The sequence below is a fragment of the Lissotriton vulgaris genome, chromosome 12, assembly GCF_964263255.1.
Source record: "Lissotriton vulgaris chromosome 12, aLisVul1.2, whole genome shotgun sequence".
In the NCBI taxonomy this organism is placed as follows: domain Eukaryota; kingdom Metazoa; phylum Chordata; class Amphibia; order Caudata; family Salamandridae; genus Lissotriton; species Lissotriton vulgaris.
Window position 1 is genome coordinate 146391928 of NC_141700.1, and position 23611 is coordinate 146415538.

The following is a 23611-nucleotide window of genomic DNA, read 5'->3' on the forward strand; positions in this document are numbered from 1 at the left end:
GTTGAACGTGTAGCATGTAGCAGTAGTATAGTATATATATGATGACATTGAATGTGGGGATCAGTGGGAGATTGTGCATGGCTGAGATGAACTGTGTAAATTATTGTACAAAGATCCTTGCAATAAACTTAATTGAACTGTAAAATATGGTTTGCATCTTTACTACAGTATTTTGGCGACGAGGACGGGATGTGTAGTAGTGGGAACGTAGGTATGGAGTGCGTCTCCATTAATCAAAACATGTTGAAGGTGTAGAATGTTGTAGTGTTCTAGTATACATTTGATTGCATGGAATGTGGGGATAGGGGAGACGGTGCAGAGCTGTGTGAGATGAATAACCTTGTACAAATATACTTGCAATAAACTTCATGGAACTGTAACATATGATGTGCATCTATACTTCAGTGTCCTTGGCCTGCTCCCATGTTTTATCTTCTTCCAGAAGCCATCTGCTAGCATCTGCCTTGAACTTCATAACCGAAGGCTTCCGAGTTCCGCGACACGAAAAAGGCACCATTGAATAAAGGACTCCTGTGTTGCAAAGGTGGTGGCCATATTAGAAAGGAGTGCTCTTTCCTTTGAAGAAGAAACGAATTCCAAGAACGAAGCCAACCATGTTATGATTTACACTTATAATACTTCCTCCCAAAGGTAAAAGTATGATTTAATTCAAGTTCGTCGCATTTAACATCATAATAAAGCAAAATGAAAATAATTACTTTTACAAAGTTATCAAAACAATAAAGCCAGGCTGTAAACTGCTGCATGACGAGAGTCAGATGTTTGTTAAATAATACTCACTTTATGTCGCTGTGGTTGGGGCTTTTAGTATACCTGTGTATTTTAATCCCCTTTTGAAGACTACTACTGACTACTGTTGTGATTCAGACTACATCGGCTTGTTGTGTTGGTTCTTTTCAAGGGTAGTTGCCCTTGTTTTACATTTCAGACCTGGCAACACTGGATTCTCGCGGTGTTTCGAAGGCGGCAGTGATGGCGGAGGTCCGGTTGTTGGAGACTGGGGAGGGCGGCTGCCAGAGTCTGGACGGCCCGTGGAGCCTGAGCGCAGTGTGAAAGGAGTTCCCGAAGAAGGGGGAAAGCCCCGCCATGAGTCAGGGGGCAGAGAGTGAGCCCGAGGCTAAGGCACTGCACACCAAGCGACTCTACCGGTAAGAGATATGCAGGGGAGGCTGAGGGTATCAGTTCAGGTTCCGCACACCTTGTCACTGCTGGAAAGACCCAGAGAGGTTTCGGTGATGGACAACACAATTTTGCATCCGCCGTTTCGTTTTGTTTGCTGCTAGCGACGAATAAATGATGTTGTCTTTGAAGCATTTTGCCTAGGACACCCGATTGCTGTTTGTTTACATGTTTCAAATTGAATAGGTGTTTTTGGGGCCCTATATGTTTAATGGCGTGTGATGTCTTTGCTCCTCTTCTGTAGGTTGCTGTTAATGCATCCTGCAGCATGAGGATGCTGGAGGTTTGTAGGGAAAGACGAAGCCAGTACATAACGCCAAAGTGGAAAGCGCATTTAAGGGTGATGCTCTTAGTTTAGTGCATTTCTGCTTTATGTTAAATCGAGGTTGATAATGTTTTTCGTACTAAATACTCTGTAATGATGTATTACCATGTCAAGTTCTTGAAAGATGTGGCCTTTTGTAATAGCAAATGTATTTTGCCAATTGCGAACACGCGCATAATATTACGGTGGTCCTTGTAGTGCTTAAACCTGACAGCTACAATCTCGTGGCTTGTCACGTGGGGCTTTTGGACTGGCTTTTGTCGACCAATCAGCTCCGTGGTGCAAACCCTGAATTTATATTTTTGGTTTTGCGTGGCTGTGGTCATTGTGTACGCTAATCCAATCTAAATGCATTGTCTTCAGTTTGAATACCTTATTCAGAACTGTGCACTTATTTGTGACCCCACTAGGGTTAGTTATATAAGGGAATGTTGCTTCATCTGAAGACTAAAGCAGGTCATTTTGCTTGATAGACCCCTTTGGGTAAAAGTGTGGTTTTGCTTAACCTGTACGTAACCCGTTACTCCACCTTAGTTCATGGATATTGTAATTGCATTTATATAGTGCTTACTACCCCTGAAGAGGCGTAGAAGCGCTTTTTCGGCGAGTATCAGGCTTCTCCGACCCCTTAAGGATTTATGTTGAATTAGTTTAGTGAAATATAAAAGTAATTTCAGTGGTGGATATTTGTCAGTTATTTGTATTGAGAAGGGTAGCAGAGGGATAGAAGAGGGACAAAGGTTTGTGTGTGTATATATATATATATATATATCACTTGTTACCCCTAATGGGTTGTTGAAGTGCTTTTTTGGCGAGTAGCACGATACTCCGGAAGCCATGAAGGATTAGTGGTGAATTAGTATAGTGAAATTTGAAAAGTGGACATGTTAGTCTGTTATTTAGATTGAAAAGGATAGTGAAGGGATAGAAGAGTGAAGGCTTTAGCCTTATATTTTTGTGGGGGTCATAGCAGTAGTGGGAGGTTTGGGATGAGTAAAAAAGGATGTGGAGGGGACGAGTCAGGTGAGTTTAGAAAGGCTTGTTTTTTTTGGATCATAGTGGTATGGGGTTTGGGATGAATGAGAGAGTGGAGATAGCAGATATATTGATAAAGGTGTATAGGGTGAGAAATAGGCTAGTGCATTGGAAAGGGTTGTAGAAAGAGGTTTGCGATGAGTCATAGAGTTGAAGTAGAAGATAGAAGATAGATTGGGAGAGGTATAGGGTGAAAATAGGGTAGTGCATTGGATATGCCGAATTAGAAGAAAGTAATAAATATATAGATCCATAAGTACATGGAAAGTTTATAGATGCATAAAGGAAGTTAGTATATGTAGATTAGAGATATATGGTGAGAATTAGGGTAGTGCATATACTTTTTTGTTGTTGTAGGAAAGTAATAAATATATAGATCCAAGTACATGCAAGGTATATAGATGCATAATGGAAGTAACTATAAGTAGATTAAAGAATCATTCGATAAACTCTGGCATTGAAGTGTTGTACTTTATAATTTTTTTAACAATTATTCTGCATGTTAATACAAAGTAAATCACATATATAGGCACATATCTATAGTACAGATAAATGCTCATATACAGAGGGATATGCTGTATATTTCTGTTTGCGTGTGGAGAAGACCCAATTCTGAAGTAGATTTTTGAAGATAACGTGGTGGTCGGTGGATCTTATTTTGGGGGGTGAAGAGTTACATTTTTTGGCTGCTTGAACAGAGAAGGATGTGCCACCCATGGTTTTACTCTTGTATCTTGGGATTTTTAGATGCAGTGCCACTCTAGAGAGGAGGCTCTTATGATGAATGTGTTAGGTGATTTTGGGCCATATGTATCATTCAAAATTGCGATCGCAAACACCGAAATTCCCAGAATTTCGGTGTTTGCGATCGCAATTTAGCTAAGTGGGGTGTATGAATGGAAAACAGCCTTGCAAAATAAGGAATCGCAAATCGCAGTTGGTGGTAATTTGCGATTTCTTCGAAAAATGATTTATTTTTTGCATTTTTCAAAGTGCCATGTGGAGCACATACATGCCTTTAGGGCATGTATGTGTGCCACATGTGCACACATGCACATTTCAGGGATGCAACAGGGTGTCCCTTTGACACCCTGGCAGCCTTGAAATTGCATTCTCAATTTGCGATTCTCTAATTGAAAATCCCAAATTGAGAATGTCTTCCCATTCATTCCTATGGTCCTCTAGGCCCATAGGAATGAATGGGGAGGCGTTCCTTAATTGTGAATGCAATTAAGGAATATGTAGGATTCGCAAAATTATTTGCAAATCCTACATACATAGCGTTTTGCGATTCTCAGATAACGATTCGCAAAAATCGCTATTTGAGAATCGCAAAACCAAAGTTTCATACATATCGCCCTTAATTCCTAATGAAGAGCGGTCCCATTCTATGCATGGCTTTGTGCGTGATAATACAAAGCAGCTTGAAGGTGGATCTTCTGGCAACCAGTAACCAATACAGGGCTTTTAAGGCAGGGGGGATGTGGTCTTGCGGTTTGATATGCAAGAGTAGTGTGGCAGCCGAGTTTTGAATCCGTTGTAGTCTTTTCATAGTCGTTAAAGGTGATCCGTGGTAGAGGCTATTGGCGTAAACCGGTTTGGTCAGCACAAGGTAGATGGTAACTTGGACCTTGTGTGGGAATCCCAAATGGGGGGAGTTTGTTGCAGAGTTTTTATAGTAACAAAGCTTGATCTTGCTAGTTTGTCCACTTGGGCATTCATCGACAGCTTGGACTCCATGGTCATTCCAACGTTTATTACTTCCTTTGATACTTTAGCGGGTGATCTCAGTTTATCAGGCCAGGCTGCAAACGGGTCATAATGTTTGCAATCGCCACACGTGAGTATTTCAGTTTTGGAAGCATTCAATTTGAGATGGCTCCAAGTCATCCATTGATCCACGGCTCTGAGACAACTGAAAATTGGTGAGTTACTAAAGTCTTTGGTGCATGCCAGTTGAAGGAGTATTTGCGTGTCATCTGCATAGTTATAGCACATACGTTGAAATTGATTGATCAGTACCGGTAATGACTTCATGTAGATGTTGAAAAGCATGGGCGAGATGATAGAGCCTTGATGGACCCCAGCTTTTGTGGAGTACGGTTTGGATGAGAAAGGTGGGATATGGATGACATTAGTTCTGTATCACAGGACGTGATCCAGTCTAAAGCAGTCCCCTCAATGGCATGCTTCGTAGAGTCTTTGTATTAAAGTGTCATGGTCAACAGTGTCGAAGTCAGCCGAGAGGTCCAAGAGGAGTAGCGCAACCAACCAGTTGCAGTAAACTGTGTTCTTCAGGGCATCCCAGAATGCAAGTAGGGCAGATTCTGTGCCTCTTTCCGGACAAAATCCTGTTTGGAAGTCTGAAAGTATGGCATTCTCTTCAATGAATTGTGACATCTGGGCGAACACTGCTCTTTCTATCAGTTTGCCCAGGAAAGTTCCTTTAGTAATGAGTCTGTAGCTGTCAGGATTCAGCGGGTCCAAGTTGGTTTTCTTTAGTAAAGGGCTTATGTATGACTTTTTGAGTTCTTCTTGAAATATTCTGGTAGTTAAGGAATTGTTGATGATTTTTCTTACTGGAGTGGCAGCAGAGGTTGTCTGAAGAATACTCTTGAAGGTTTGTGGTGGACAAGGTTTAGAAGGGCTGCCGACAGTCCTGCTTGCTTTGACCAGGTCCATAAATTCATTGTGTGAAATCCGTTGAAGGAACGGAGCGGCTGAGTTGGAGTATTCTTGTATTGTTGTTCTGTTAATGGGTCAGTGCTTGTGCTCTGTCTCTGTTTTAAGTTAGAGTCCAAGGTGTCTGCTTTGTCCGTGTATTGATTTGCCAGTGAAATCTTGAGTAACAGGATGAGTTCCTTCTAGGCAATTTGGTTTACGAAATTCATTGAGTATTTTATAGAATTCTTTATTTGCACACTTAGCATTTTGAATTCTGTCTGAATAATATTTGCTTTTTTGATAGTTGACTTGTATAATCTGTTAATTTTCTGTAGGTGAAGTTTGTCTTGTTTGTTTTTTATTTTTAGCCTGGCACATGTATTCCCTTTCTGTTAACTAGTACAACTGATCTCCAGATTTTAAAATGCCAGTACCTAGGCATCTATGCTTACGGCAACGTGTTGTACTGTATCTGCGGACCAAATTATACAACAGGGGAAGTTAAATTGGCAAAAAACGCAAAGCATGCTACAATTTGCAGAACACCTTCTGGTACTGGTAGCTCACTGTTTTGGTATTTTAATGTACCTTGATATAAAAAGGTATCCCAGTGTGATTCATCTTATAAAGGTTACCCAAAAAAAAAGTTATCCGTAAGGTAATATATTTGCTTAAAAATGAGTTAGAACATTTTCATGACAAACGGAATCCTTATTTCGCCCAATTTAAATTACTTAGAAGTATGTCAGGATCTTTTTCATGCTGCTGACGGAATCGTGTTTCCAGTGAATTCACTCAGGATGGTAACGATGTTTGGGCTGTCGTTTAACTAATTGGAACAATTATAACACAAAATACAGCAATAAACATATTAAAGGTGATGAATAAATCTTTGCAAAGTGTTGCAATGCTCCAGTAAGGTTTGATCTCCTGGAGCAAGATGCAAAAGTTAAAATTATTTTTTGTGGGGTTGAAATTTACTAATGATGTACCATGTGTTGGAATATGTGAAAAATAAGTGTGGATAACCCAGCAACTGCACAGTTGCTTAATTCCTTTGGCTATGGAATCTCTCATATGATATGTTGTTGTGTTTGTCTGAGGGATAATCTGTCATTGGTGTGCCATTGTTACACATTCAGCGTTCAGGTAGCTTCACAACGTTGTCCAAACATTGCTGATTCAGCCTGTAAAGATATGCTTTGGGGTTGTGTTCTGGTCTTCCTATCAGAATGCATGGCTATGTTCTATGTGGCTGTATGCATATGATGCATAGAGTAGGAGGCTGAGGGTCTCTACCACTAGTCTGTGCTACATAAAGGTTAGTAGATATGCCTATTGCCTGATGCAAGACGATGTGTTATTTTCTCAGCCACAGGTGCTCTTATGTTCTCGGCTAGATTAAGTATATGAACTAGCAATAGTCTTTCGTCATAAATGGAGCGCACACCGCTAGCCCCTCCTCCGGATCGCCCCTCGGGACTCTGGTATTTGCAGTTCTTCAGTGGATCACCCAGGTGGGTGCAAGTCGGTACTTGTAGGACTGATGAATCTCTAGACCCGATACATGTCCCGGGGTTTAGGATATCGCCCGAGACATGTCTCGGGTTTCGGGATGACTTCCCTCATCAGTAGAGAAAGATTGTTTTAGGGGTGGAAGAGAAGGCCGCCATACAACAGTCAAAGGCTTCGATGCCAGAACCGGCACGCAGCAATAGTCTGTTCTGGTTTGTTGGATAGTGGCTTGTTATAGCATAGAGAAAATGGTCAGTGCTTATACAGCACATTGTACCTTTAAGCAGTCCTACCGATTTCTTTGTGTACCCACTTTTGGCAGCTTTGAGAAGGGGTGCTTGTGGAATAGCACTTGATTTAATTATGTTATCTGGCTTGCACATTCAACAACAATGCTACTAACCCAGTTTTCCTCCTATCTGTAAATAGTTTCGCTCCCGTACACTTTTGTACCTCGAGTTGACCTTTCATTTACTGAATTTGTGCATCATTGGCAAGTGTGAATCTTTCTAGTAGGACCGTTATCTCTTAGGATGCATTGCAATGGGGTTAATTTTTTCTGTTGGCAGTTTTACAGCACTTAACTTCTAGGTGATTCGAACATGAGCAGTGACAGTCCTTTGGACTCCTGCTCCTCAGTTAGTTGACCATATTGATAATCTTTGTGTTAAACATTATTCAAAAGCATCACAACTTGGGCCTTTTTTTCTTCCTCTTGTATCACCAACCTTCTTCTCTAAGTCTGTTACACCTGTTCTTTGTCAACCATTGCTATCATCAACTTTTGAAATCCTTGGAGTACTGGGCAACAAGGCCACATCCACTTCAAAGAATTTCAGCAAAATCCAAATGTTATGCCTACGCATGTTCAGCCTCAAAACCTTCATTGCAGTGCATCCCCAGAGATGATAACCATATCAGAAAGAGTTACAAAACCTGCAATGCCTATGTTACTAACATCTGTATGGCATACCACTACCATTAGTAGTATCACTTTGCAACACTGAGCTGTCTGGGTTGTGTAGGTCAGGTTTTCTTGCAGACCGTGTGTGAGTTGATCATTTTTAGGCTTTGTGTTTTCCTCCACCCCCTAAAACTGTGTTGTGTTCACGTACATTGTGAATCTTGAACTTTGAGCTCTTTGCTGCAGGGTGAAAGTGGTCATGTTAGAGGGCTGTGTCGCATTGTCTTATTCATTGAGCCAAAGTTTGATTCAGTGTGTAGTGAGGTTGTGCTTGAGGCCATTTGCATTTGCTTAAATGTTGTAGCGATGTAAGACCTATTGCTCAGTAGTTATTTTTTGTGTGTGGTGTTGCTGGCTATGTGGTAATTCTGAGTTTTGTTGGATTTGTGGGATGTTTTGTGTGATCTTTTGTTTCTCCTTTTCCTTCTCCTTTTCCTTTTCCTGTATCTAGTGCAGGGAGATGTGACAGTGGGCTATATTTTTAATTTTTATTTTTGGTGTCTGAAAGATGTTGTTAATGTGCTCTAATGCATTATGTTTGTAAAGATTGTTTGTGTCATCTGTGAACCTGCCTTTTTAGGATTATTTATTATTAGAAGATTTGTAGTGTGGCCAATGTGGCTTAACTGTTGGATGCATGTAGGTGTTAAGTTTCTTTGTGGCTTACCTTAGTGGCTGGTGCAATAGGAGTGATAACATTTTCAACTGTATGATATAGCTACTCTGAGTTCTTTGCAGGATTTTCCATTTGTTGGGCTACCCCTTCAGTGACCATGCATATGTTATTGCGCTTGTATAGCCTTTACTTGGCTGGCTACAAAAGTATTGAATGAGCAAGTTAATGTAGGTTAACCTTTTACATGAAGAAAGGTTAATGACCTGTCTTTTATGCACAGTTGTTCGACAACCACGTTTTCTGTATGGTCCCCCCAGATTTTTATTGCCTTTCCCTGGACCCTAAAGTTTAGCAAAATTATGAACATTGTTTATTTTACTAGCAGTGGGTGGAATGTTAAATTTTGCCCACTGAATTTTTGTCACCCCACGTTACTCTTTAATGAGGAGTTTCAGCCAATTTCTGTCAATCGCTTCATGACAGGAATGCCACATCTTGCTTGGGGAGTGCAAGCTAGATTTGGCATCCCCAAGCAAGATTTTCTAACACGGGTGGTCATGAGTAGTCGGAGGGCTGCAGCTCACGTAGATTTCGATCAGAGTGACAGCAAAATCAACTGGAATGGCCAGATCTTGCGAAATGCATAGTGTAGTTAGCACTGTTGTTTCAGCACTGCTGAGCTACATGTTTTTCGCTCGTTGATGGAAAGCTGCAAGTACATCCCACCCCTACAGTTTGCCCCTGCTAACCAGTATTAAGGTGCCTGTGCTCCCCCTCTTAAACTTGGTTCACAAGAGGTTGGAGTTTAAAAGCCCATAGTGGACTGCATCACCTATTGTGCCTTACACTATAGTGGGAATGTAACATGGTTTTAGACCTACCGCTGTAGCCTGTTTGTAACAGTTCAAAACATACATAGAGAACTGACAAAATAACACTGTGTAATAACAATCAACTCTGGCAGGCTTATAGCCTATTATAGCCAAAGGCAAAAGAACATTCAGGCCTGTAGCTTTTATTTTTGGTTTGACACCAGGAAAACTCAAGCCTGCTATTCAAAGCATACGCTTTCAAACCAGGCCATCTAAATATAAATATGTAATACATTTGAGTTAGGAAACCAATATACAAACCCTCGTAAGGGACCTAACAATGATTCTAACAGTGAAAATCCTCTTCCTCCAGTGTCTTGAGTGGCCTAGTAAACAAAGCCAAAACCCTTACCTACTATAGTAAATTGTGAGATTCAGTGCAAGAAAATGGTGGCCATCAAGGATCGCCAAACTGCAAATTCTCTAGCTGGGTGTTTGTTTTGGGTTTATCCAAACCCTCTGCCTAGTATAGTAATATGATATTCCATGTCACAAATTACCAATATTAATTCGTTAACCCCTTAACACCATATAAAACTGTCATACCTTTGCCCAGTAAACCAATCAAGCCTATAGCCTTTAACATCGGCTTGTTAAGAACTTTAAATCTGGCCTATTGTATTGCTCTTAAGACTTTCCACAACCATCAGACATAGTCTTAAAATTACAAATACATACAAAAATAAAGTTATTGAAAGTATATACTAACCCTTCTGATAGGACTTATCAAAGATGATGAAAGAGGAAAATCTTCTATACTCGGGGTTTGACAGCAAGGTCGACCAGTGCCAAAACCATTGCCTGCTACAGTAATCTGTGATATTCCAGGTATCAGAACAATAGAATTGTGTGTAAGCTTTAGCACAGTGTAATAACAATCCGCTTTTAAATGCCTATTGGCTTTATCATATGTTCTTACAATAAATAAGCGTGGCTGCCGTCTTTGTAACCTTTCACAACAAACTGATCAAGCCTATATCGCTCATCCCTTTTCCAACTAACCCAGTCCGGCCATTAACTTTTATAATTGGCTTGTCCCACTGTCAAACTCAGGGCTACTGAACTGAGTGTATGTTTTCCTACAGGACATCCAGGAAGCATTCAGTCACAACATTACGAATGTACAAAATAAGAATTTGTAAAACAATGTACAGCCTCACCTAAGCTGTTAACCATGATTGTCAAAGTAAAACGTATTTTTTTGTTTACCCTGTGCTTTTAGGTGCAAGGGGTTAACAACATCAAAACTCTCTCTCCTGCAGCAGTCTGAGATTCTATCTAACACAATTCCGGCCTGTAGGCTTAAACTCAGTACAATACGAAACAATCATTAAAAGCCTACTGGCTTTGATATGCATTTTAGACAGTAAGTGTCAGGTCTACTGACTTTATTCCTTTTCAGAATAAACAGATTAGTCCTGTGGCTTGACCCAATAACCAACCTAGTCTTGTTCTATTGAGTATAAGCTGTCCCTAAGAAAAAAAAACTTTAGTAAAGTTCCTCTTATTTCAGTAGGAGTCCACATTGTGCCCAATCAAATTCTGCAACCAAGGTGAATGAATGTGGGTGAAGCCAAAGCCTCTCTCTTGGTAGTGCTTCTTTAAGTGACTCTGTCAAGCCGGACCTAAAAATCCATGGGAGTCTCTTTTCCTAGAATGATGCTGAATGCTATAGGTCATCTGCTATGTTAACAAACAGGTTTTTACTTCCTGCCAACTAAAGCTCTTTCTTCTCGAGGGAGTGTGCTGTGTGTTTCTCTCAGGGCTATGATGATAACCACCTTTTACATCTGGGATGGAGGCCGCTTAGCAGTTTAGGCTTCCTTTAAAAAAGAAAATAAAATGTCATAAACAAAAAAGATCTAAATAGAAGTGCTTTGGGTCAGGCCTCCTCATCTACTGTTGTGTACAACTACCATTCGCATTTTGCTTCCACCCACTGCAGCGCACAACAAATGTCAATAGATCAGCCAATTTTACCAGCTGCCCCCCACCCCACAGCGAATGATAGCATTTTTTCTGATCACATGTGCACTCACATAAAATGAAGTGCACTTCAAAGCTAAGGCGGTAGGTAGGCTAATAGTCACCTAATAGATTTAGTTTGTTTCTATACTGTCTTTATTATCCTTGGATTTGTTCTCGCCATTCTTGTATGTTAAACTTTCTCCAGGTTACATTAATTCAAAACTTTTAGTACATTTTCTTTTCTAATGAGAATTTTGTCTTTTTTTAAACATTTTGCTATCATATAGCTGCCACATTTAGTTGGTGGATTGTTTTTTTTTCTGTATTTTTGTGGCATATGTTTTAAAAAATACATTGCAGCAGCTTGTCCAGGCCGGACCTCTTGACTTGTTAGTGCTTGTTTGACTGAGAAAATATACTTTAGTCAATGTAATTACCCATAGCTATACTTGTTTTTCCCACACCAGTTTATGCCATATGCTGCTTTCCTCAGCGGTTCGTTTTTAGGTCTCGCCTGTCGATGCGCATGCGCATCGAGCAAGGCGAGAGTATTGGCACTTATACGCTCTTTATCCACACTGCAAGGAATCGTGGCGATTCCTTGCAGTGCACGAGAAATTTAAGCTCAATGCGCATGCGCATTGAGCTTAAATGCGCGTGCACATGCCCCCAGCCGCCTACTCTCTCTCACAGCCTCCCCCAGCTCCGCCCCCTCACTACTTGATTGCACGGCCGCTAGGCCGTGCCTCCCCTACTCTCCTCCCCCCTCCTCCTCTCCTCCCCTGCCTGCCTGCCGCTAGCCTTGCCTACTCTCTCTCGCAGCCTCCCCCAATGTGCACACCAACTCTCCATGCAACACGTCTTTGAAGCGTGTCCTCTTTCCAAACAGCATCGTGGACAACATTATTTACCAGAGACCGTTACTCTGCCAACGCTGCACCTTCATCGTACCTTCAGAGAGAGTCCAGGCGATGTTATAACTTCTTCCTATTCAATGGGAGCCGCCATGACACACAATGTGTTCTAGGAACGCATGCGCGACCTACCATGTGCAGTCGCCATCTTGGGAGGGAAGAATTTAGAGACAAACAGAACATCAAAATGAAACGCAAACTCCCTGAAAATAAGTATAGCGACCATCTCACATATGTGGATTTATGACATCCTATAAACAAGAAGAAGCAAGCGCTTTGAAATCATATCCATTTCTGCTTAACTAAACATGTATTTATATTTTTTATTATACTTTTACATATAAGAATTGAAAAATTACATAGATGTAATGAAACAAGTCACTCCTTCAAACGACAACAGTATCTGTTGACAACGCAGCATTTGAAAAGGGTATCTATGAGTCTTTGTCAGTATTCTTGGTTGTCAGTCATGTCTTTCCTTGAGATCAATGAAAAATTCTGTCAGTCAAAAATGGCTGCTACTGTCATTAAACGCTGTACGTGTTTCCGTCAAGTGCCTAGGAAGTCCACACCGAGGCTTGCATCGCAAACCTTATAGTGTACTACGGGAAACGACTTTACTAGGGAGTAAAACCTATACCGTCGCTGTTCAAAATGATTGACGCACGACTGTAACCAATAGTTGTTGAACACAAGGTCCTGTCCAATCATGGGTGAGTATGGGGTGGGGTTTGACCTTAACAATCATGGGAGAGTGCATCTTGTCGTAGCCGCAAGAGATGGTTGAAAGACTTAGAGGTTCAGTACGTGGTGTCTGCAACCTAGGGTAAGAATGCAACCTGTTTGTTGATAATTAGAGGTATGCGAGCCAACAAATTAAATTAAATTAAATTAATAAACAGAGAGCCAAGAGGTCTGGCTGGGATTTCAGAGCACGTGCACAAGCCGAGCCCTGAAAACATATGCTCTATAAATCATGCAATATACCTCATATAAAATATGAAAAAAACTCTTCAAAACTAAAAAAGTGTATTTCTTTAAGATGTGAAAGCTTTTTTATTAAATTAATAGGGCACGTTATAGCACTGCGAAATACTTATTGAAAGTGATATTTGAAAGTGCCTTCATCAAAAAAAAGTTTTGGGGAAATAAAATACTTGCTGAGATTTATCTAGGTTTTTTGGTTTCACCTTGTACAAATCAGCCCGTAAATGGTATCTATTTGGTATTCCTTATGGTAAGGCTTCGGCATCAAGGTTGTGGTGAAAGGAACCGCCCACCCCTGATATGGAGTTAAAAAGCTCAATTGGAACCAAGGGCTCCTCTTCAGCAGGCAGGTAATGAGGGTAACCATGGAAACCCACCAGAGGAAGTGTATTCTGGCAGGAGGACGTTAATCCCCTCAAGGGCATACGAAGGACATCTGGACTTTGCGGGCACTCGGCAGAAATGTGCATTTTAGTTAAAAAAATTACCGCTGTAAGAAACGCCCATCTGTAAAAACTGTGTCCAGCGTTGGAGACACAAGGTCAACTTTAGTCTACACAACACCCTCACTCTCACTCATCCTCACTCACCCTCACCCTCACTCACCCTCACCCACCCTCAACCCCTCACCCTAACTCACCCTCACTCACCCTCACTCACCCTCAACCCCTCACCCTCACTCACCCTCAACCCCTCACCCTCACCCACACTCACCCCCACTCACCCTCACCCTCACTCACACTCACCCTCACCCACCCTCACTCACCCTCACTCACCCTCACTCACCCTCACTCACCCTCACCCTCACTCACCCTCACTCACCCTCACCCTCACTCACCCTCACCCTCACTCACCCTCAACCCCTCACCCACCCTCAACCCCTCACCCTCACTCACCCTCAACCCCTCACCCTCACCCTCAACACCTCGGCCTCACCCTCACTCACCCTCACTCACCCTCACCCTCAACACCTCGGCCTCACCCTCACTCACCCTCAACCACTCACCCTCACTCACCCTCAACCCCTCACCCTCACTCACCCTCACTCGCCCTCAACACCTCACCCTCACTCACCCGCACTCACCCGCACTCACCCTCACCCTCACTCACACTCACCCTCACTCACCCTCACTCACCCTCACTCACCCTCACTCACCCTCACTCACCCTCACCCTCACTCACCCTCACCCTCACTCACCCTCACCCTCACTCACCCTCACCCTCACTCACCCTCACCATCACTCACCCTCACCCTCACTCACCCTCACCCTCACTCACCCTCACCCTCACTCACCCTCACCATCACTCACCCTCACCCTCACCCTCACCCTCACTCACCCTCACCCTCACTCACCCTCACCCTCACTCACCCTCACTCACCCTCACTCTCACTCATCCTCACTCACCCTCACCCACCCTCAACCCCTCACCCTCACTCACCCTCACTCACCCTCAACCCCTCACCTCACTCACCCTCAACCCCTCACCTCACTCACCCTCAACCCCTCACCCACCCTCAACCCCTCACCCTCACTCACCCTCAACCCCTCACTCACCCTCACTCACCCTCACTCACCCTCACTCACCCTCACTCACCCTCACCACCTCAGCCTCACCCTCACTCACCCTCAACCCCTCACCCTCACTCACCCTCACTCACCCTCAACCTCATGCTAAAGATTTACAAAAAAACCCATAAACAATTCTAAAAGCACTAACTCTAATGCTGCGAGACCTATTGCATTTCTAATGCTTGTTAGCTATACTTTTTGTTTTAGGTTTTATCATTTCTCAAAGCGTCTCTAGGGGACAGCTGTATTGACATTCTGTCTGCTACTAAGCGATGCTCCAGCACTGGTATTTGCAATGGTGGTGGGTTTCAAAACAAATTACCAAAAGGCACCTACTATTCTCTCTTTCTTTAATTTTAATATTTTAAATATTGAGCAGCTACAAATCATTATATAAAGCAATATATAACGGACATCAAAAGCAGATAAAGTGCGATAGTAGTTACAATAATCAATCATGCCTAAGTAGGTAAAGCCCATTAAATGCAGCTCATTAGTTCATACAGAAGAAGCAATAAAAAAATTGGGCAAAAATACATTACATAGCTTAACTTTCTCCTATTTCAAGGCCGCCTCCAGACCTGAAATCAAGTAAGCCCCACCTGACTGGCTCCCACATTCTGCACAGCTTACAGCGATTAGGGCAATTCTGTTTCAGCCCACAAAGGGATACAACTCCTGCCACCCTGATATAGGACCTGAGCTTTCTTCTGTAGCCAAGCAGAGGCAATTGCTAGCGTAGCAGATGTGTTAGCAAAGAAGAAAGCCCCCCCCCCCCCTCATGCAGAAAACATGGTGCAAGACCAAGTGGTATCATTAGAGGATCAAAGCTGACCTTCATCCTAAAAAGTCGATTGATGAATTTAAAGACCGTAAGCAAATATGGAGTAATGATGCCACAGATTGCAAAAATATGTACTCTCAGCCTCAGATACACGGCACCAGGACCCATCCAACATTTCTCTTTTGGCCCCACTTAATTTATTTGGAATATAATCTAAATCATACAGAGTTTTAAAGGCATGGGTCATGAGCAGAGATATATTAAGAGTACTCTTAATATTTAGTTGGGGCAGAATGTGACAGGATTTCCCTTAGATGTAAGTAGCAAAGAAAGCCTATTTGAGGAAGGTGATGTTTACTGCTGTTATCCGACAAGGAGCGAAGATTACCATTAAATAATTGGCCAAGGGACCACAGATTCCCCAACGGCAGCACAATAAGTAGGCCTCTTAAAGAGACGCCGGAGGCTAGAATTATTTCCAATCGAGGTGTAACTATGAAACCGCAGTATGTGGCGTATAGACTGGATATCCAGCTGCACCTTGTGATAGACTAAATAGCCTTGAAGCGTGTGTGCGTGAAGTAAGCTGTGTAAATAAGACCTGTGCATAGTATTACTAGGTGAGAATATCTCGGTTACTCTGGGAATAACCTGACAAGTTCCCACGTGCCCTTCTCAATTATGTCAAACAACCCAAGCATAAAAGCTGCCAAAAATAGCTCCCCAATGATCGGAGGGCAACTCCGCACCCTCCATTGCGTGGTAATTGAAGATACTTTATAGTGCAGCTGGGTTTCTTGTAATGCATATACATTTTTGCCAGCTAATCTGAACTCTTTTGAAAAAGCACATGTGAAGGTACAGGGGAATAGACCTAAATAAGTTACGGTAGTGAGGCAGAATGACAATCTTAATTTTATTTCATCTACCTATTAAGCCTACATGCTATCTATTCCACTTATCAAAGCTTGGGATTCCATATGAAATTCTCCGTAATTTAAAGATATAGTAGTTTCCATATTAAGAGCTTTTCCAGGTATAGAGTAACGTTGCATAGCAAGAGTTGGGTTGGTCAGGGTCCCCATTCGCTATAATCTTGGCATTATCCATATTCTTTTTGTACCCTAACATTTGCCGAAAATGATCAGCAGCATCCTGAATTGCCTGCAGTACCTTTGCAGGAGAAGTGGTGAGGATGTCAATATTATCGGCGGATGCCAGAAGATTGGCTTCGCCTGTATGCTGTCACAATGGTGGGATAACAGAAGTTGGTTTAAGAGCCTGAATATATGGATCAAGATAAAGAGCAAATAATAACTGAGACAAGGCGCGTCCTTGTCTAGTACCTCGGTAGATGTAAATAAGAGCATACAACATCCCCATACACATGATCCTTACAGCTAAAGAGAGGTAGAGTGTTTTGCTCCTAGCGAGGAACCCCTGTGCCAAATCCTATAAAGGACATGACTTTGCACAGATACTGCCAGGACACTAAAAAAACTTTTTTTTTAATCAATATCATCCCAGCTAGACGTACTATTTGCCCCCCGTCACGCGCAGAGCAGTTATGGCTACATTAATATGGGAAATTGTTTCCAGTGAATGAACAAACCCATGTTCCATTGGGTCAAGTAAAGTTATGACACCTGCAAGTCGATTAGATAAGACACTAGAATAGATTTTGGAGTCCGTTAATTAGCGAAATAGAGCAATATGATCCACAGTTGAGCGTGTCCTTATTCTTCTTGTCACAAAAGAGAGCAGTCAGAATATCTTTGAATTGTTTATAACATTCTGACAAGATGGAGTCGGGGCTCACTGCTTTGGCCATTACTAGATATCCATATCAATTTCTCTTGTGGTTATGTTACTATCTAGCCTGGCCCTATGGTATGTTGTAAGCTGATAAAATCTCTTGCCCAATAAGCAACATTCAACTTGTAACAACATTACCATAGTTTATGCCTGATATTCAATGTTTATTGCTTTTTTCCTTAAGTTGGAAGGCCAATAAGTGCTCCAGTTCCTCGCTGTTCTTGAAGCATGATAAACGCTTCGCCGATATTTAGCACACGCCCTATCCCAGATTATCTTCCTAAACCTGACCTGCAGCATTGTCATAAATCCAAATATTTCTAAAATACTGTCTTTGCCACTCTAGTGCTCATAACATATGGAGTATTCCAGTCTAGTGAACCACTTCCATACCCCCTCTTCTTAGCCCGCTCATCTTTTTATTTGCAAATGATGAAACTGGTAGTCTGGCCCTGCACAAAGGCTGTCCAGGAATCCCAGACCATAATTGAAGGAGTGGAGCGAGTTTCTATTGATGCTAATAAATTTGCAAAGATAGGGCCTATGTAGAGTCCAGCAATAGTTCGCGATAAAAGGTTCATCAGCGAGGAGATTGTGTGTGTGTGCGCCCTTTGACTTGCCTTAATGACTAATGATGGGGAATTGAAATCGGAAATAATTCTAGGATTTAGTCAAATAGACCTTATAGGTAAAGGTTATTACTAACCATTAATATGTTTAGATGAGAGGATGTACCATGTGGGATAGAATGAAAGGTAAACCCAGGTTCACTCCCTGACAATTACGCCAGACATCCCAGAGGCCATGTGTAGCGAGAATCTGTTGAATGGCTGCCCTTGTCTTTTTCATGCACCACAGATTGGTATCTGCGGATGCAGTTGAATCTACCCTGGGGTATATGGTTAGATTCAAAGTACCCGCACAAAACTGGGTCTGACTACAGCTAAGCTCTCCGAGGAGAAAATTAAACATTGTAGGTTCGTCAATGTTCGGGACGGAAAGGCATAGTGTTAGCTGTATATTATTGTTTCATATACATGGAATTAGCTGTACTCTCCTCTTTATCAAGCTTAACGCGATGAGCAGCCCACTCCTGACTCTTGGATTGCAATGTCAACCCCCTCTTAGGAGTATCAATCCCTGATGCAACCAGAATATGGTAGCCTAAACCATTCGGCTTATATTAGTAAGATAGGTTACAGAAAAGATGAGGTTTGAGAAAAGGTGAGGTTTGAAAGTACAATACAAAAAAAGAGTCTGATACATCTAGCTTTTGTAGCGGCACCATTAATGTTCCAACTGAGAATCTGAATCCCGTGGAAGCGACCACCTTCAATATTATCATTGGGTAAGAATCTACTATTGTTCCTACGCATGTTTTCCTGATGAAGCTTTGCAACTTCTCTGCTTACATAGCTTCTATTAATGATGTATCTCATATTTTTAACCCCATGTGACCGCATAGCAACACCAGAATTATCCAACTTTTGCATCACCTCACCTTCTCACCTCCCCACTCCCCCACCCCATACCTGCCTGTCCCCTTGCCCCTGCCACCCAGACCAAAGCCCATTCCTGCCCTGCAGCTGAGGAGGGCTTGTGACCTTCAGTGTGGGAACACATTGCCTTCCCCCTCGGACTACGCAACCAAGCTGACTACAAGTCATACATAAGAATATGCTCAAAGATAGTAAACAAAACATTTGTCCATAAACAAAGTCCAGTGCTGTCCCAAGGTCTAACCAGATACTGCTGAGCATAATTAAGAAGTAGAAAAACAGAATTTCAGTTGCAAATTTCCTCCTCCCCGTCCTTCCCTTTTCTATCGCTTTGTAGAAAAAACAAGGAAACGTAACCATCAAGTAATAGTCAACAGGTAAATTTGTGTTACATTCGCCCCACTCCCTTAACAAGTCTTATGCCTTTTATGGGATCTTGGCAGTAAGTAGTTTGGTCCTTTAAGCAGATCTTAAGATTAGCAGGTTCCATTAAGGAGACAATGGCCCCCAGCTTCTGAAATGATAAAATAGTTTCACAGCGACACCATTGACGTTCTACTGTCTCGCTGTGGAAATCTTACCTGACAAAGAATTCCACTTTCTCTGTCTTTCAACAGCTTTTTCGGATGGATCAGCTGACGTATATGTTTCCTAAACAAAAAGTTCCCAACGCATATTAAAATAGCTGGGAGAAATTAGCAGCCCTGCCTTTATCGTTTTGGGGAATAGGAATTTTTGGGCCCTTTGAGCCTGACATTCAATGATCCAATCGTTGAGTTGTGGGAAGGACTGCTGGAAAAGATAAGACAATGTAGTATCAGGGAGGAGGGTGGGGGTCATCCTCTGAATGCCCCTCCGGGATCCCCATTACTCGAAGGTTATTGCATCACATCCTATATTCCACATCTTCAATTTTTTTCTGTGACCTGGCCTGCAATTTGCAATCATATTGTTTTATTTGATATTTGATCCCTTGTGCAGGCTCCTTCAGGTTTACAGTCTGAGACTGTGTCGTTAAGGCGATCACGGGGAATGTCCAAATTTTTTGCAGTACCACAAGTTTTTAGATAGGTCTACAGAGCCAATGAGTCTTTGTTGTACTCCTCCTGATGGAGTTGCAGCAGATTATAGATGGAGGCAAGGGTAGGGGAGCTAGGGTCCCCTGCTGCTACTCCTAAGTGCTTGACCATGCCTTCCCGATTACTCTCACTGAGGGGGTGATTGTTAGTTGCATGCTGACGGCAATATTATTATCCACCTGCAGCTTAAGTACCTCAATCTTTCAAGGGCCCAGGTGATTTAGCTCTCGCAGTCAAGTCGCCTTCACCGTCCAAGCCTGAATTAGATGTAAGCAGGCTACCAGTCTGACTGGTCTGAGAGTGAGAAGAAAGCCTCTAGTCTCTCTTAATTCTCATGAGAGACTGCACTACTGCAAACCCCTCCAATCAAGCAATCGGGTGGGACTCTCCCAGTCTCACTAGCCTAGTACCCGCCCTGGGGCCAGGTTCCACCAATACTGCAATACTCACAACCCCTGTGGGGCTTGTCCTGGTATAAACATAGCCATTGCTGTCAGTGACAGTCCCCATATAGCTTTCTGCAGGAGCCGCTGCCAAGCTCCGAACGGATATGGATTTAGCAGACATGGTTAAAATAGTGGGTACCATTGGTACAGTAGGGACCATCATGGTAGAGACACAGGATGTATTAACAGAAATAGAAGAGTCATGTGCACCCAAATGCTTAGCCCAGAAAAGCCAACCATGGTTCTCTAATCATGGGGTTGGACGATGCCATTTGTATCTATACCAGCAGAAGAAAAATCCATATGTCCTGGATATTTTTCCTGCTGCAGGAGCGTTTTAGGCTCTGCAAGTGAAGCCCAAGACTCTTTGGGCGGTTCAGGCTCTATTCACGGCCTGGACAGCTGCTTAGCTTAGATTACAAAGCGGGCGCTGTCACATCCTACAGCTCAGCCGTCTACCCGGCCATATGTAACAGCTCCCGCAGCTGCACATGTTGGGCACCAGTGCAAGCTATGAATGCCTTTGCTTTCGCTCCCACCGCGCCCCTCTCGTCAGTACTTAATTTGTAAAAGAATAAGTGCTGGGGCTCAAAGTTTTACTAAGAAGAGAATGGTTGCTGCTACTAAATGTCAGCGTGCAGAATGCCAAGGCTGCCAGGCTCGGACAGGCCTATAGGGCAATCAAGTAGTGAAGGGCTGCTCTGACAGGTCAGAGTATGGGCCATTTTTTGGGGCTGTTTGTGGGCGTGTTTTATGGTCTACAGGGAGAGTATTTACTGTTGATTTCCCTAGTATTCAACCAAACATTATCTACAGCAAACTCAAATTCACGAGGACTTCCATATCTTAAAAGTACTTGTACAGCGCTCTTTTTAAATTCAAAGGTGCCTCAATTTGAATACATTGGTTTATTTTCTTGCTGACTAATTCACTAATGAGGGCAACCTTTACTTTGGTGCCTGCGCATATTTTCTCTTCCAGTCTGACCCTAAATTCGGCATATTCTTGATTTTACTTCATGGCATTTTCAGTACTGAGTTGTATGACGGGAAGTGTAATACCCTGGCTGACTCTTTACCAACTCTTCTAGCTTTTCAGAGGTGCTGGCTGTAGGGAAGCAGTCATATTTCCCCAGGGGCCTCTGGATGACAGAAGGGAAAGCAAACAGAGACAACGGAGCGCTGTGTACATTAGGAGCAAAAGGAGTACACAACTCTTCGAATTAACCACGAGAGGGCACAAGCAGCAGGCACTGGCGTTAGAAAACCCCTTGTACAATTTGCCTACTCTGTGCTCGTCGGTGGGCAATTCTTTATCGATCCCAATCAGACAATGCTGTTTCACATTTTGTGAAACGCTTCACTGTGTGGGCTTCACTAAATACTTTGTGGCTAGTTAAGTGGGAGACGGGATTGTGGACATTCCAAAACTTCAAAATAACAAAAAATTTGCTCTACAGTAGTGCCTCTTAAGAAAAATGTATCATTACTTACTTACTGAAATTTGGTTTAAAACAGAGTCCTGCTGCTGCGTTACACGCTGCTTGCTTGTTTAGTCGACAAAGCGCTGTAGCTGCGCAATAAGCTGGACACTGCTCTGCATTGGTCTGACTCGGAAGGTAACACTTGGCGATTCAACGCATTCAAGGAGGAAGTGGGTGGGCTTAAAACCCATTTTAATCAGTCATTAGTAGCAACTATTATTGCTGTTATGCTGAGGCAGACACTTCACCCGCGCAGTTTCTGGCAGTGGGTGGGTGCCGTCCATGTGCCTCCAAATCTAAATATCTTACGCACCAATCCCAATCAGGCAACACTGAAATCAGGCAGGAATATATTTACATGTGATATCAGCTTTTGCCAGGAGACAGTGTGACCTTAGTGACCTGATATCACATGTAGACCCAGCCCTGGGAAATAAATGCCTATGGCGCTAAGCACCGGCAAGCACCGACACAAATTAAGCACTGCCTCTCGTGTATCTCCGAGTCCCGGTGTCTTGCCTTCCTCATACTGAGCCTCCCAAGGATCGCAAAAAGAACTCTCCAGCTGCCCCTTCGTATGAGCATGCCACCCCCCCCCCCCCCGGTTTACAACCAGAGATGGGGGAGGACGGCACACAGCAAGGCCACTGGAGACCTGCAGGGCAGTGCCAGATAAACCGGGACAAAAAAATGACCGGCGGTATGATTCAAGAATGCTGGCTTATGGAGTGCACAGTGCATGCAGAACTTTTAGTTTAGCATATAGACGGCATTCTGCTTCATAATCTCCTCTAGGAGGTGCGGTTCATAATCAGCCACACACATCCATCTTGACTTCCACTGTAGAGCCAGCTACTATTCTCAAAACACTGACACGGATACATACATTAAGTTAAAAAAAGTACCATTTTAAGTTGTCCAAACTATATTAATTTAATTAATTTTCTACTATAACTGGAAATGCCTTTCAACTCTTGCATCATGACACTCTGCAAGTCTGGCCTTAACTTTTAAGTAGAATCTGTAATTCTGTATGCATTTGAGTAGCTCCTTCTGCTGTTAGTATGACACCATAGTAATTTACAAATTTGGAGACAATTTTGTAGTTTTCTGGGATTTCTGTTTGGCTGTGTACGGTTGTTGAAATGGTGATGAGTTTAATTGTCTAGTTTTAGTAATGGTTGAGGTTGGTTAATGTGTAAGCAAAAATAGTTTGTTTCGGATAAACATCTTTGTAGTGTTGTATACTGGGTTTGTATGTCAAGAGGTCTTTTTCGTTTTTCATTAAACTCTGTGGTCCTAGTCCATTGCCAGGCCTATGCAGCTTGCTTGTACACAGGGGTTACTAGCAAAGAATTGGCTTTAATGGGATGTATTGCATATGAGAGTGCGGTGTGTTTAATTGGCACGGTTTTACAATCTATGCATCTATGTTGGCATGGTGTAAACGTGATGATCAGTAAGCTGAGCCCTGACAATTGTTTGGCTTTGTACTGCTGCATTTCTGAGGATGTCAAGGGGTGTGTTTTGAGTTATCTTTTGAGTAAGACAAATTATAAGTGTAGTACTTAAGGTGTTGTGTAATTAGTGGTTTGTGTGTGTGTCTGATAGTCAAATCGCTTCAGAAGTGTTAGATGCATAACGATCTAGGTATTGTGTACTTATTGAGTAGCTTGTCGAAGATTTTTGGTTGTATTTGTAACTTTTGATCACTACACATCAAATCTGCTGTATATGCATATGATCAGCTCTTTCTGGTATATTCTGTTGAACCAGTAGCACAGTACCATACAGGCTTTAAAATCATCAATGCATTTTGCTGATAATGGTTAAATACTCAGTAAAATATTGTTTGGAAGAAAAGGAGTTTTTAG

At 42.5% G+C, this 23611-nt stretch overlaps 1 protein-coding gene across 1 annotated transcript in view; it reads left to right on the forward strand.

Annotated features, from left to right (window-relative positions):
• The first annotated feature begins 953 nt into the window (after positions 1 to 953).
• SMG5 (SMG5 nonsense mediated mRNA decay factor) overlaps positions 954 to 23611 on the forward strand; it is a 317166-nt gene continuing 294508 nt past the window's right edge. Inside the window, exon 1 of the mRNA XM_086947626.1 lies at positions 954 to 1169. Coding sequence (XP_086803752.1) covers positions 1108 to 1169 — 62 coding nt within the window. The 5' untranslated portion in view covers positions 954 to 1107. The remainder of the gene's footprint in view (positions 1170 to 23611) is intronic.